The sequence below is a fragment of the Ctenocephalides felis genome, unplaced genomic scaffold, assembly GCF_003426905.1.
Source record: "Ctenocephalides felis isolate EL2017-DRISC unplaced genomic scaffold, ASM342690v1 CF-g0.4_SCAFFOLD_00845, whole genome shotgun sequence".
Lineage (NCBI taxonomy): Eukaryota > Metazoa > Arthropoda > Insecta > Siphonaptera > Pulicidae > Ctenocephalides > Ctenocephalides felis.
The window spans coordinates 28625804-28641257 of NW_020536999.1; the positions used below are offsets into that span (position 1 = coordinate 28625804).

General features: G+C 27.3%; 2 protein-coding genes across 3 annotated transcripts; one reads left to right on the top strand and one right to left on the bottom strand.

Moving 5' to 3' along the window:
* Positions 1-1533: 1533 nt before the first annotated feature.
* LOC113375848 (succinate--CoA ligase [ADP/GDP-forming] subunit alpha, mitochondrial-like) lies at positions 1534-8993 on the bottom strand. Of its 2 annotated transcripts, XM_026615800.1 has the most exons (6): positions 8785-8993; positions 6827-7222; positions 2797-3030; positions 2587-2720; positions 2159-2352; positions 1534-2095 (listed from the first exon to the last, which is right to left on the bottom strand). In XM_026615800.1, the coding sequence occupies exons 3-6, from the start codon at positions 3017-3019 to the stop codon at positions 1657-1659; spliced, it is 990 nt and encodes a 329-aa protein (XP_026471585.1). In that variant the 5' UTR covers positions 3020-3030; positions 6827-7222; positions 8785-8993; the 3' UTR covers positions 1534-1656. The 2 variants fall into 2 exon arrangements, with proteins under 2 accessions (XP_026471585.1, XP_026471589.1); XM_026615804.1 differs by lacking the exons at positions 6827-7222; positions 8785-8993 and adding an exon at positions 4007-4234.
* A 4670-nt stretch (positions 8994-13663) lies between these two features.
* LOC113381612 (trypsin 5G1-like) lies at positions 13664-14758 on the top strand. The gene is made up of 4 exons (XM_026620412.1): positions 13664-13709; positions 13790-13958; positions 14167-14407; positions 14468-14758. Exons 1-4 carry the CDS (start codon positions 13664-13666, stop codon positions 14756-14758), a joined length of 747 nt encoding a protein of 248 aa, XP_026476197.1.
* The last annotated feature ends 696 nt before the right edge of the window (positions 14759-15454 follow it).

The window sequence follows — 15454 nt, forward strand, 5'->3', positions numbered from 1 at the left end:
CATTAATAATGACGTTATCAAAAATTTAGACGATGTCATGATTATGGACTCGTGTGTTTTATATTAAAAAATAAATCTAATTCGTATTACATACCTTTAAATCCATTGGTGGTAAGAAAAATCAGAGACATTTTAATTTTGCACTTCCACATACTGATCGAAAATGTCTTCGAAAGTAAAATTTGTAAAATAAATCACCAAACTACACTCACAAAAATCACACAAATAATATATACAAGTCCTCCGTCTGCTATCATGCAGTATTTAGTCAATTTTTGTGACGAACACAAAAATTTAGGTACGACTAGTTTTAATGGATAACTTATGGTATGAATATAACCTTAGTAAATACCGTTATTGTGGCAAACATTAATTGTTTAGATATATTTATCGATATAATATTATTTCGACATGTTTAAAATTTGGTTCTCTTCAAAAAGCGTTACATTTAAATACAAATTGCAATTTGAAAACCAAATTAAAAAAGAATTTTATAAACTATCTGCAAGTGTATCCTATATTACTGATTATAGTTTGAGCATGGTAAAATATTTTGTATAAACTATTTATACACAAAAGTTGTTAAATATAAATTTTAATTATATATATATATATATATATATATATATATATAATTGAAAATAAGAAGCACAAATTACATAGTTGTATTTCATTCGCCATATGTGATTATTTTTCATCATATATATTTAGTTATTTCGCATTTGTAAATTGTGTGTAGTGTTATATCTATATTTTTATAGGCAAAATAATTTAGAATATGTATTAGCAAATTGAATTAGATTAGCCTTTTATGTATAATATACCCTCTGCAATTTCATCATTTAACATTTTCCAAAATGTTAAAATTTAGTCATCCGATTTATAATAAAACTGAGTGTGATAAATACTTAGTAGTATGAAAAGACAAACTGATTTCGTGTACATTGAACTGTATTTATATATATTGAATTGATAATATACTGAATTATATTAACCGAACTGTAGTTGTTTTGATGGACAAAAATCTGTTAATTATTTAGGTTTCAATTTTGAAGAAATGGATTTTGAATTAATCTTTCTATGTGGATTTAAAGTTATATAATCTGTATTTGTGTCAGTCAGAGCCGAATTAGTAATCTACATGACATCGGTACTTATGTTTATTGACAATTTACTTTTTTTCAATTTTGTTTTCTTTTTTTTTAATTTATTTTTGTAAATATTACCTAATAAGTTTTTTGAGAATACACAATTTTATGAAATTTATTTTTATAATTATATATATATATATTTATTATATTCATTTACATATGAATTTTAATACTTTCTATCATCTAGTAAAAATAATTTGATAAATATTATTTTTGAAGAAAATTTTTGATATTATAATTAAAATTTTTTTTTTTAAAAAATAAAAAAAAATATAAATAACCGACAATAAGAATATGGAGCTAATATTAATACGATTTCAGATGAGAACTTTATTTTAAAATATGATATATTTTAGTCAGTAAATTGATTTGTATAGGCACGACAATAAATTAGGAGCTATAAATTAAAGTTTAATATGCAAAAATTGAAGACAGCCATTTTAACTTAAAAAAGACACGCATAAAATTAACAACACTCAACATTTTCTAAAACCTATTTTAATTACTATATAAGTTCCCTCTTCTTCATTTCTTTTTTCATCACATTACCCATTTCGGCGGGACTTGGCGTAACAACAACACCTGCAGCATTAAGCGCCTTAATTTTATCCTGAGCAGTACCCTTTCCTCCTGAAATAATCGCACCAGCATGCCCCATCCTTCGACCTGGAGGAGCCGTCAATCCTGCTATAAAAGACACCACAGGTTTAGCCTCACATCCTTTATTATGGGCCATCAGAAATTCAGCAGCATCTTCTTCAGCTGATCCTCCGATTTCTCCAATCAAGACAATTCCTTTGCAATCTTTGTCTTGGATAAAGAGATCGAGGCAGTCGATAAAATTTGTTCCATTGAATGGATCGCCGCCGATTCCAACACACAATGTTTGACCAAGACCAGCAACCGTTGTTTGGTTTACTGCTTCGTAAGTTAATGTGCCTGATCTAGAAAATAGTTACACAAAAAATACTTATGTCTGTTTTTTTTTGTCATAAAATTGTCCTTACCTAGAAACAACGCCAATTGATCCTCTTTTGTGAATATCTCCTGGCATGATGCCAATTTTGCACCATTCTGGTGCTATGATTCCAGGACAATTAGGACCAATTAAACGGGATTTATCTTGTCTTTCAAGTCTATATTTTACTTTAACCATATCGTGTTGAGGTATTCCTTCAGTGATACAGACTATTAAACCGATCTGGACAAAATATAAAAAATAACAGTAAATCAAAAAAAAATCAAATTTGATTGATCACATCCAAAGTAGTTGCCCATCGTAGTGTATAGTTAAGTATTACACTACGATGGGCTCAATGGTAAATAATGCTATGTTTCACTTTAGAATTTAGTAGTATTTTCGTATATTTTGAAAACAATACAATTTCTTATTGTATATTCTATGGTAAAAAATTATTTTTTTTAATTATATTACCTCAGCATCAAGAGCTTCCATAATAGCTTTTGCTGCCGAAGGCGGTGGCACATATATAACAGTAGCATCAGCTTTGGTTGCATCTTTACATTCTTTTACAGATGCAAAAACTGGTAAGTCTAAATGCTTCGTACCTATAGTTCAACAAGAAAAAATTAGACATCTATTAAATTATTGTATCAAGGAAAACTTGATAACAAATATCCTCACCTGCTTTCTTTGGATTAACACCTCCCACAACTTTTGTCCCATATTCTATAGCTGCCTTGCAATGAAAAGTAGCCTGTTTTCCTGTAAATCCTTGGACCATAAGTTTAGTTTCCTTTGTGATATTCAAATTCTTCCTTGTTTTAGTATACATTTCACTAAACCGTACATTTGCCAAACGCAAACCGTCACTTTTAAAATTCAATCTCCGCAAACAGAACGACATGATGCTTAAAACTTTAATAAAAAAATATCAAAAATTAATTCTGATGTATAAAAATTAACTGAATCATTTGTTTTGTGGTGTACAAAGTTTACTGTGATGTGATATCTATGAAAAGTCTGACGGTAAATTCAAAGTTCAAAATAACAAGAGTGTATTTGTTTTTATTGTTTATCGATTAATATAAATAAATAATCTATTTTTAATAGAATATCCACCTAATTTTTACGACTTGATGTAATAATTATATTAAAATCAACATATTTAATTTTATAAGAAGTTATTTATAAAATTCATGAATATGCATATTTAATATAAGTAAACAAATCAAATGCAACACTTATGTAATTAAAATTATGCAATTTAATAAGTTCAAAATTGCTGAGCGTAAATTTTCTGTGTTTTAAAAATAATAATCAGCACAACAGCTTATAAAGTTTTTTTTATTAGGTACTTTTTTTTGACTATGTAAATATTGTTAAAAATATTAATAGTGATAATTATACGTAATTATTTTTTAATATTCGTCCTCACAGAGATGATTTTAAATAAATTATGATTTGAAAGTAATAAGTACTCATCGATTCAAAAATATTTACCAGTGTTTGTCAAACTATAATAGCTGTTTTGCTAACAATTTTCAATTGACTATGGATTTAATAAAAATAATTAAAATTCTAATAATCATTTTGACAAAAAATTATATTTTTAACACATTTTTAAGCCATAATTAAACCCATATCTTATTAAAGATATATGTAGAATGCAAGATCAATCCTTATTATATTTTTAATAGAATGTTAAGTTTTTAAAAAAATATAATTTATAAAAAAACGTTTGCATTCCTGAGCATCAAGATCAATGTTTGAACATCTTTAACACCGTTTGAATGGAACAAGTGCATAACGTATATTTTACAACAAAAGTGTACATTTCAGAAATGCTGATATTTTATTTATTATAAAATATTGTGCAAACTTCATTGATTACCTTTCTATTTACTGGTGCTTAAATTTGAAATAAAACTTTTACTCGCACAAATCTTCTCATATCAATCAACACTTAAACAGCATCAATTTATTAAAATTATAAGTGATATAATTGAAATCCCATTATTTTAAAACAAACTAATTTTACATTTTCAAACAAAACAAATTGCAATTACAATAAAAACCTCAAAATTTTATACCCAAAGCACTTATTTCAAGAACATCATCACTGCAGACTGATCCCTTATAAATTTCTATGCACAAGCCTCCATGTCACTTAATTAGATTAATGTGTTGTATTTTTCCGAAATATTTTTTGTATTTTGTCTGTTTACATTAGTATCATCGATCCATGATAAGGCAAACTTTTATCAAATACAATGTTTCATGCCCTGGAAACAGAATCAGATGTTTGCGGCGGACGAAGTTCAACTAAACGACATTCATTGCGCTTGTTATCTGTTTATATTTTTAAATCAGAGCTGAATATATTTATTATGAATAATTATATTACATTTTCATAGACCAGCATGACGGATGCTCGTTAAAATACAATTGTAGACGAGAGCTTGTTTATTAAAATCGATTACTGTGTGTGATACTTGGATATTTCATAACTATTATGAGGCTTCCTATTAGAGTTTAATATCTGCTATATTATAAAAATAGAATTGCTGGCCTTGTCCTTTAATCATAGATGGATAGATATAATTAAAGTCAATCTTATTGAGCACTTTGCCAAAAATAATTGTATGAGACTTATCACAGATATATTTGAATTATGCTGTCCTATATAATGTGGACCAATACTAATATTAGGAGCCTAATGCAATATTGAACTTTAAATTTATTTATATATACAATATTGAACATTAGATATTTTTATATAAATTCACAATCTGGATAGAATTAATTAATTTATTTCCAAAATACTACAAGTGGCATTCAAAACGTATATAATAGTATTTTATATCACATGCCATATTCTAGTATATAAAATTACAAATGTATTCTCTGATCAAAATCAGCTATGATATGCAAATGAAAACATTCATAAAGAAAGTCTTTATTTTTAATAAAAAATAGCAATTATATTTTACTCATTTTATATCTATCAGCATTATATATCGATCAAATATAACTGATTAATTAATCCAAAATAGTAATCAAATTTTACATACATGACATGAACAAATATTTTCATTTAAAATTGTGTTGGTATGAAGAAAAACATGTTTATTTTAGTTCAATTAAATTAGATTTTTCTTTCAAAAAATTAACTTTGCCTTAAAAATAATTCTTTGAATTTATACATTACAACAATAGATATAGATATTGTTTTGTCACTTATCAATAAAGATTTAATATACAGCAAAACCTGTTAAGACGATTTTTCAGGGACCAGTCCAAAACGCAATTCATGCGACTAAGCGTCTTATGCGGGATGGAATCAACATTTTTTAAAATGCAGGAAATAAGGTTAAGCAGCGTTTTATGCAAAATTGTATTTAGAATGATCGGCTTAACGGTATATACGAGGTCTGTTCAAAAAGTTTCCGGAATTTTCGTTTTTTCAAAAAAATATTTATTTATTCGTCTACATTAATGTGGTCCCCTTCAAAGTAGTCCCCCCCAGATATAATACACTTATGCCAGCGTTTTTTCCAATTTTCGAAGCACCCTTGATATTCACTTTTTGATATGTCCTTGAGCACTCTCAGCGATTTTCTTCAATCGAGGAAAACCGCCGTCCTTTCATGGGTCTCTTCAACTTTGGGAATAGGAAAAAGTCACACGGAGCCATATCTGGTGAATTTTTGCACTTTGCAACACTTTATTTCATTTTTTACGCAAAATTTAATACAAATTCTTTGACTTTTCAATTCTTCCATTGTAAAAATCGCCGAGCTCAGAAAAACACGTCGAACCTTAGCGACTACCACAGACAAAGTAAACAGTGAATATAGCTGAAAATTTCATCATACTTTAGGGGCATGTATACCAACACAATAAAAAAAAAATTTTGACAATCAGACACTCCAGACCCGCGAAATTTAATTATTAGTAATTCCGGGTACTTTTTGAACAGACCTCGTATATATACACTCTACAGTATATATATATATTTATATAGATAATATAGATAATGTAAAAAGAATAGAAACACCGGAAGAATATTAACACTTTAATCACCACAATAATAACAGAAAAAAAATTACATGGGCCATGGTAGATTTAACTTTAATTAGTTAATGTATCAAGGAAACTTGATGTACCAAAAAAAAAATAGATAATTTTCTTGGAAAAATATTTCTTATGTCACACATATAAGACTGACTTGGCCCTATCTTAAAATCTTTTTTCCCAAATTACGTATGTCTGATATGGCTCATGTAGAACTTTTTAACGTCACACCCATTACATATGATAACTTTACTATTGTTATATATTGTCATATATGATAACTTTACTATAGTATAGCACTAAATGGACTTTTATATGACTGACATGACAATTAACGTGTTAATACTTCTACATAACTTTACTATAGTATATCACTATAATGGACTTTTATATAAGCCATTAATAAAATTTACAATGATATTTTTGTATTTTTTTTTTGTCGAAGTGATGACATGCAGGTAATGTATAAGCGCCCAGTAAAAATCATGTGACGTGAGCGTCGGCAGCAACCTGAAATCCACAAGCATTCCTTCGGCGGTGTGACACCCATGTATAATCAATGTGGACTTCAGATTGCTACCGCCGCCCGGTGTTTACTGGGTGGTTATTAAAGATAAATAAAAAATAAGGTACTTACAACAAAAAAATTATAAAAATAATACTTCTTATTCCTGAAACTCAATAACTCCCATTAGACAAAAAGAAGAAATTCTCCTTCTTCGAAATGGAATTCTCATTAGCCAAAGGATGTCTCACAGGTGGATAAGGAAACTTCCGTCTCAGCATTGCTACATAGGTCATAATGGACCTCTCATCAGGTTCATGAATGTCCACAACTTCTGGGGTTAGTAGTCTTATTACCCCGCATTCCTGTTCCGATAGGCGAAAGGCGGTCAGCAAGCGCTCGGCGGCGGTCTGGACGCTGACTGACTTCCAGTCGAATAAGTCGGGCCGGTTGCGGTGAAGAATTGCGTTGAACGCGCGACCGTCGCGCCAGGACGCGCCGAAGTCGGAGACCAGGACTCCGTAGTATCTGAGATTCAGACCGAGTATAGTAAATAATGGTTATTTGTAGATGACTCTGGGTTAATATTTATTTAGTCCTTAATTTTTCGATTACGCATTTAGATGGGAATTCTCGTATAAGATAAAAATGTCATTGTAATGATATATTACGAGTCTATTGCGTATGAACTGGTAGTAACAAACTGTCAAAAAGCTATGTATTTGCTGTATCTTTCTAACCAGAACGCACAAACAATAAATAACAATTTTATTGTAAGTGATATTTAATTGATACCATACACGTGAAGTAGGTTTTATTGTATAAAACGCCTGATAACAAAGCAAATACATAGCTTTTTGATAGTTTTTTACTTCTAAATCATACGAAAAAAGACCCTAACATAGCATTACTATAACATTTGTACTTTATCCGAGAATTGGCACCTCAATATACAATTCTCCTAAAGTTTATTTTGATATCGTAAGGTGTCCATTATTCCCCCCTCCATTGGTGATACATAGTGAAATTCAAAATTACCCCCCCCTCCCCCACCAAATATCACGTGTATTTTTAGTTGCGTGAAACAACTAAAATTTTTGTATTTTTTTTAAGTATTCTTGAAATTAAAGTGATATCTTACCATACCCCTCCCTCCCCCACGTAATATTTCGTGATTTTTTGCCAAACCCCCTCTCCCTCTAAAAACCTCACGTGATTAATGGACGGCCCCTAATTTGTTATAATTAACTTTATTTTTCTTTTACTTGAATATAATTTTTCATATTATTTATATTATGTTTATTTTTCATTACATTTATTTATTCTTTCATTTATTTAATATTAATTTTCTTACTTGTTCCTCATTTGAATATTTATATTTTAATTTACTTTACTTTTCATTATTTTCAAATTGCTACATTTAACATTTACTTAACATTTTTACTCCCATAAGTTAGGAAAAATTATTATTATTAATGAAAATATACATTTGTAGTTTATTATATATTGAATGTAAGTTTGTTCAATTGTGTATAATTAATTACTTTTTATTTTATTATAATTATGCTTGATTGAAAATTGATCCAATACATTAAAAAAATAAGTATGAAAGTTAGACAATTGTTGATAAAGTTACTTTTTTATGGATAATTGAGTAATTCATAAACTCAAAACATCTCAATTGGAATCTAGTCTATTGACAAAAATCTAGATAAAACATTATGTAATTACAACAATTATTCTTACGAAATAGGGGTTTGTGATAAAAAGGTAAAATTTAAGGTTGTGTGTGTTTTTTAATATACGCATTATCTACTTAATTTCTATCGTTATAAAAATGCTTCTTCAGGTCGTCACTACAAAATATTACGTCGAACATGTTTTTCTTTCATATTGAGGTCATAAAAAACAGACTTATCAATCTGCAAGTCGGAATTCAGAGATAAAAATTAAAAATAACTCCGTACTCATTAAAGATATTAGAAAGAATTTATACAAAAATCGTGTAGACTTTTTATTTTTTATTGGCCCTGTCTTAGATATTTTTAGCCAAATGATTGTGGAAACTTGTTTTCCTTTATACAATTTACCTTTCCGTGGTCACTCTGGCCCAATTCATCAATATTTTCCGACCACTTTCAGCATCCCTATCATTATCATCTTCATTATATTCGATTTCAAAATGCAAAATAATTCTCCACAATAATTCCAGAGTAGGTTTTGTTTCTCCGCGCATTATTTCAGCTGCAGTTATTGTTCCCAAAAATACATCGGCATCTCTTAGGAAATTTAATACTGATTGCACGGTCATCAAGTCCTAATAAATTAATTATTAGGAATTAATAATTACAGATATTATATTCGTGCTAGAAATAATTATGAATAATATGAAGAATAAAAAAATAAAATACTATAGAACTGCCTCAATCGAGTTGGAGATTAATTCAGCCCATAGTCCTTTCCATTATTATACAACCAGCATAAAATTCAGTTTGTAAATGTATAGATTGTATTTGTTCATATTAAATGTAATAAAAAAATCTTATAAAAAAAAAACAGCATAAATTATAAAATATCAATCCATATATAGCTTTAAACTGAATTTACACATTGAACTTTTTACTTTTTGCTATTTTATGAAATTATTTAAAAATATTGTTTTGACAAAATTGCCAATCAAATACAATAACTAATATTTTTTAGGCCAAATAAATATCAAATTTAAAATATTGAATATTTTAATCCAATAATTTTATATCTGAGAATTTTTTAACGCTTTTACTAATAAAATACTTCTATTTAACAAAATAATATATATTGTATTCGTTTCAACAATATAGATCAATAACAATGTGTCATTTATACTTGTCCTAGATCAATAAATTACCTCTAGACATATGTTTTTATTCAAACACTAACAAATCAAACAACAATCTCTTCAAATGCATAAAACAACAAGAAAATGTAATTAAACATTGCATGATTGCAATTTTGTTTTCCAGTAATAATATTATTATAATTATGCAAATAAATCTTGCTGCAGACAGTAATCAGGTGAATCATATTTACATAAATCCACAAGCAAAAAATGAGTGGTTTTAATTTATTATATTATAAAAGCTATTTCATATTTTTTCTCACAATTTATTCAATTACCTTATTAACATTTCTCTCAACATGCAACTTTTCACCGGACAAATTTTCCACAAGTGTGAGTAGTTTTTTTCCATTTCTGAGTTCCTCGAATAAATTTTCTACAGGTGTAGAATTTGTTAGGCGATAATTTAGCCATTTTAAAAATACTTGTTCTTGAATATCATTTCTTTGGATTGTACAATCTTTTGTGTATTGATCGTAGCCGTAACCCTCAGTGGTCATTGTTAAAAGAGGCATTGGAGGAGAACTAATAGGGAAAAAATTGTAATAGATTTTGTAGATCTTTTTTGTAATTACTAATATTTTATATTTATTTTTTCAAAAATCATGCTAAAATATGTACGAAATTAGCACATATAAATAAAATATATAAGAACATAATGCATTTTCTTGAAAATGTAAATAATAGTAATGATAATATAAATCTTCTCGTACGCCGAGGTAAACACAAGGGGTCCAGCAGACCTCAACAATTTTTAACTTTTTCCACTCGGATGCCGCCGCTCCGGCGACAAAATTCATATAAATCTCGGAATTTGCGAGTGAAAAGGGTTAAACGCTCACTGTGAGCAGACCACTGGTTCTATTAAAAACGATAATAAAATTTGATTTATGTACAATACGACAACATACATTTTTAAAATTAAAAACTTGAAAAATGCCCAGAAACGAGCGATTTTGTGAAAATTGCTAATGGTGACACTAGGGTCCTGTGGACCCAAGGTGTACGAGAAGAAATAAAAATATATCGCATGATTTAAAATGAAGCTCAAATATTATAGTTAAGAAAATTTTAAATAGTAAAAGCTTTTATTTTTTAATATGATTTTTAACTATGCAGATTGCCTAGCATTTTATATATTTATATGTTAAAAACAAAATTGTCAGTTCTATTTATATACGGTAGAAATAAATATATTTTTGCTATGAAATAATCAATAAACAACATTTCTTCAAGCAAGTAGTACTAACTTCAAATATGTAAATAGTAAATAATCGACCTAAATTATTAGACTTTAATTTATTCATTTGTTCTAATAGTTAAATAAAAAAGTGATATATAAGTAAACTTCTTTGTAAAGTTGAAAATGTTTTAATCATATATTTTCATTATATCATAATTTACCTTATATTCTAAATATCACAAATATATTCAATATCACATGTAATCACAATAACTCTTCATAAACAATTGCTTCCAGCTCTATCGTTCTCTTTTAAATAAATTAAACAAATAACGTCTCGTTGATGTATTTAGAATCAATAATAAACTGTACTAAATAAATTCATCGAGATCAAGAACAAGACGACGTGTTTTTCTTCTAAATGATAGATTAGATATACCGGTTACTCATACACAAAAACAATGATAAACTACGCAGTCTGTAAAAAAAAGTTGTAAATAAAATTCTCAAGCCAATGTTTGTAAATACGAGATTTCAAAAATTTTGTTTAAAATTTCGCATTTTTTTCTACAAGAGGTCATTGCTATATTTAAACTATTTTTGGAATGAACGTCGTTAAATTGATGTCTGGGGAAGATTGCAAATAATTTAATGAGAAAATATTTGTTATCTAACTCAGGAATGGTAAAAAAATAAATCAAAATACATAGTTTATCATTATTATTACAAATAACTTAAAAGAATTTACGGAGCTATATTTCTACTTTAAATAGGCAATAAATATACTATTAATATTATTCAAATTTTACAAATATATAAAAATATATTACTGATATAATATAATATAAAAACGAAATTGCTAAGTTGTTTACTAGTTCAACAAATCATAAATTTTATTTCTGACCATTATTTTTTATATTAAGTATGCATATTAAACTAATTAAACTAATAAAACTATATATCGTTTAATTATTTTAAATATAAAATTAAATTTATTTTTTTAAACTTTGTAAATATTTTTTAGATACTGTTAACAAAGAACTGCTGAATGATGACACGCAATTCGTGTCGAAACGTATATTATAAATAAATATTTGTATTTTTTGTGTTCTTTTATTTCGACGACTGGCTGAAAATTCTTATTTAAAAAATTAAAGTAATTTATAAATATAATATAGTATTGAGATATTTATTAACTTTTTCATCATAGTATAATATATTAAAAAACAAAAAAAATTATATAATTAAACAAATAATTAATTTATTTATATATTATATGAAAAAGTAAAAAGAAAGAGAGTGATTCTTGTATATGAAATTACTAAGATAAATATTGATTATTGATTTGATATTTCCTTGATAATTTAATATTTTATTTATAATTCAACAAAACTGGTTTTTAATCTTTTGCAACTTTTTCACTGATAATAAACAAATAAATGCGCTACAAGATAATAACAAATCATTTTTATCTAAAGAAAGTACGTGTTTTTTATCTGTGTCGTGATAATATTTTTGCAATAATTTAAAATATAACATTTGATTGCAAAAAATGTATAAGGCTTATTCGTATTTCTATGGAAAGATCTTGCTTCCACATGCTCCATTTATTCCTGCCTGGTTAAGCTTGATATTAATATTCAATTAATAAAAATTTCTTCTCAAAAAAATGGACAACCACTGAGTTGCCTTTCAATAACATGAGGTGATGAGACATTCCTTTAGCTAAGCTCATAGAACAGTCAAAATAGTTCTGAATGGCGTTCAAAAAAAAAAAAAAAACATTGAAGGAAAGTTATATTGACTGCTGTTTAGAAAATGGTAGGGATAACAATTTTACAAATTTTTTTCAACTTGATAAAATAAATTCGGATTTTGAATTTTATCTATAATTAATTAAGTATTTCTTCTCTTTATTTAAAATTCAGAAGAATCCAAGAGAGAAATGCCGAAGAAAGAATAAAAAAAAAAATATTAGAAGGTAATAAAAAATGCAGAAAAATAAAATATCTGAAAAATAGTTTATTTTAATTGATGATATTCAATAAATGGCTTCACAATAAGTAAATTGTTTGAAAACTACTTTCTACAAAATTGTTTTGAATTTGAAGTGAAATAAAACATAGTGATAATCAAATATTATAAAACAGAATTTAGTATTTATAGATTTTAATCATACTTGTTTTTTATACTTGTTTATCTATATTTTAATAATATAATTACGCCTGATTTTTTTTAAATATAAGAATATATGGAAGCATACAATCCAGGCCTTTTAAAATCATGTGTTGAATTTGTTTATATGTATAATAATTAGGTAATTAAGAACACACATCAGAGTAAAAGTAACAAAAAATATTATATTATTTTAAAAGTAACAAAAATAAATTTATAAAAAAATTGAATATATATATATATATATATATATATATATATATATGTTGGTAAATAAACAAATTTGTTTCTGTTAATTGAGGTATATTTCTATGTTGCTAATTAAGTGATACACATTTTAGATAATTATTCCTTACAAGATTATGGTTGTAATTTATTACAATACTTCTACATCAAAATATTAACGAATAATATGACTAAAAAAATTAACGTAATTATATTGTATTTTATTAAAGATATTTTGTAAAAATATTAACATTTAATGAAATATAATCTTGCAAAGCAAAAACGTTGGACGGAATTACCAAATACATTATTTGTTCATTTATATCTATGTCGATCTTAATATCGATTTTAAAGTTCTATATCAACAACTCTTAAATATAATAATATAACAATTATCATTATAATCTCTAAAATTAATATGTAATCAAAAACATACAACAATGTTATCGATTACTGTACTGGTATAAATACCAAGACGTAAATATGTTTTTCTAAAATTTTCAGCAAAATGTATTTTGCAGTGATTTTGTCAACCCTGGTATTAAGCTCTTTAGGTTAGATTATTAATTAAAAATTAAATTTGTTCATAATTTATTTGTTCAATATTTATTTATAATTTTTGTGTATTTTTCAGGGGCTGTACTCAAGGATGAAAGTAGAGTCGTTGGAGGAGTAGATACAAAAATCGAGGATCATCCTTACCAAGTCTCTTTGTTGTGGAATTTAGATGGAAAATCAGGACACACATGTGGTGGTTCACTTATTGCTCAAAATTGGGTTTTGACAGCTGCTCATTGTGTAGAGTAAGTAAAAAAGACATATGTTTTTTTATATTAAGAGCATATTTGGCCAACAGATTAAAGAATTTACTCAACACGAGTTCTTACTAAGATTTATCAAATGGCTATTAATTTTTTAAAATCAATAATTTCTAAATTTTTGTCAAAAAAAACAAATTCTCTCTTGATCTTCTGAAAATACTTTCTTTTATTTTTATCGTATTTTTTTCAGAAAGTATAAATTGACTGTTAGAGTTGGCAGCAGCGATTTGGAATCAGGAGGCAAAATACATACCATTAAAAAAATCCATGTTCATCCATATTACGAACCTTTTGACTACGATTTTGCCTTGCTGGAACTTGATGAACCAGTATTCTTGAGCAACAAAGTTCAACTTGTGAAACTTGTAGAACAAGGTGTAGATCTGGATGAAGGAACCTTTCTTAATGCCACTGGATGGGGTACAACAGCGGTAAGAAAATTAATACAAATAGTGAGTTTGTACCAAAATAAAATAATATTTTTTCCTTAGACCGAAGATTTGGCTCCAGTTCTTCAATTAGTAACAGTTCCAGTAGTCAACACATATACTTGCAGCAAAATTTACGACTTTGGTATCACACAAAGAATGTTTTGCGCTGGTTATATGGATGGAACTCTTAAGGACATCTGCTCTGGAGATTCAGGTAGTCCTGTGGTGAAGGATGGTATCCAATATGGTGTGGTGTCTTGGGGAAAAGCTTGTGCCGATCCAAGATATCCAAATGTTTATTCCAAAGTTAGCTACGAACGTATATGGATTAAAGAAGTGTCTGGAGTTTAAGTAGATGCATTCTTTATTATAATAAAATTGTTTAAATTATAGACGTCTTTTTATTATTTTCAAAGGATTCTATTGAAATTCATATATTTTTGACATAAATGAGTTTTCGTAAGATCATGCATACAGAAAAAATCTTATAAGTTAAATAATTATATTTTTAAAGGTTAAAAACATCATAAGTTTACAGATATTTGGTAATATTATTATCATGAGATTAATGATTAGTAAAGTCAGTTGATCAGCACTAGATCTAAATCTATATAAACAAGACCTAAGAAACATTTCTGCGACAAATGTTATGGCAAGGCCATGTTACGGTCTCATTTCCATACATTATGCTACTTAATCATACTAAATATTGTCAAAATGTCATGTATTTGCTGTACAGTACATTCAAGCGTTTTACACATAAACTTCATCGTCACTCATATGTTATGAACCTGAGTCAGAAAGACCATGTTATCTAAGATCGTTTTTTTGATATTTGTGTGGTTTCTAGATTATGTTTTCTATCTGACAACCTGGGAAAATCGCCTGACTGCAAGCGTTTTATCAAAATTTAAAGCAAATGTGTATGGAAAGTTCTTCATAACATAGCCTTGCCATAATATTGGTCTGTTATGCGGCAGAATCGGTCTCTAAGTATTGTTTTCAATAAATAGACGTATACCCACAAAATACATTTTTATTTAAAAT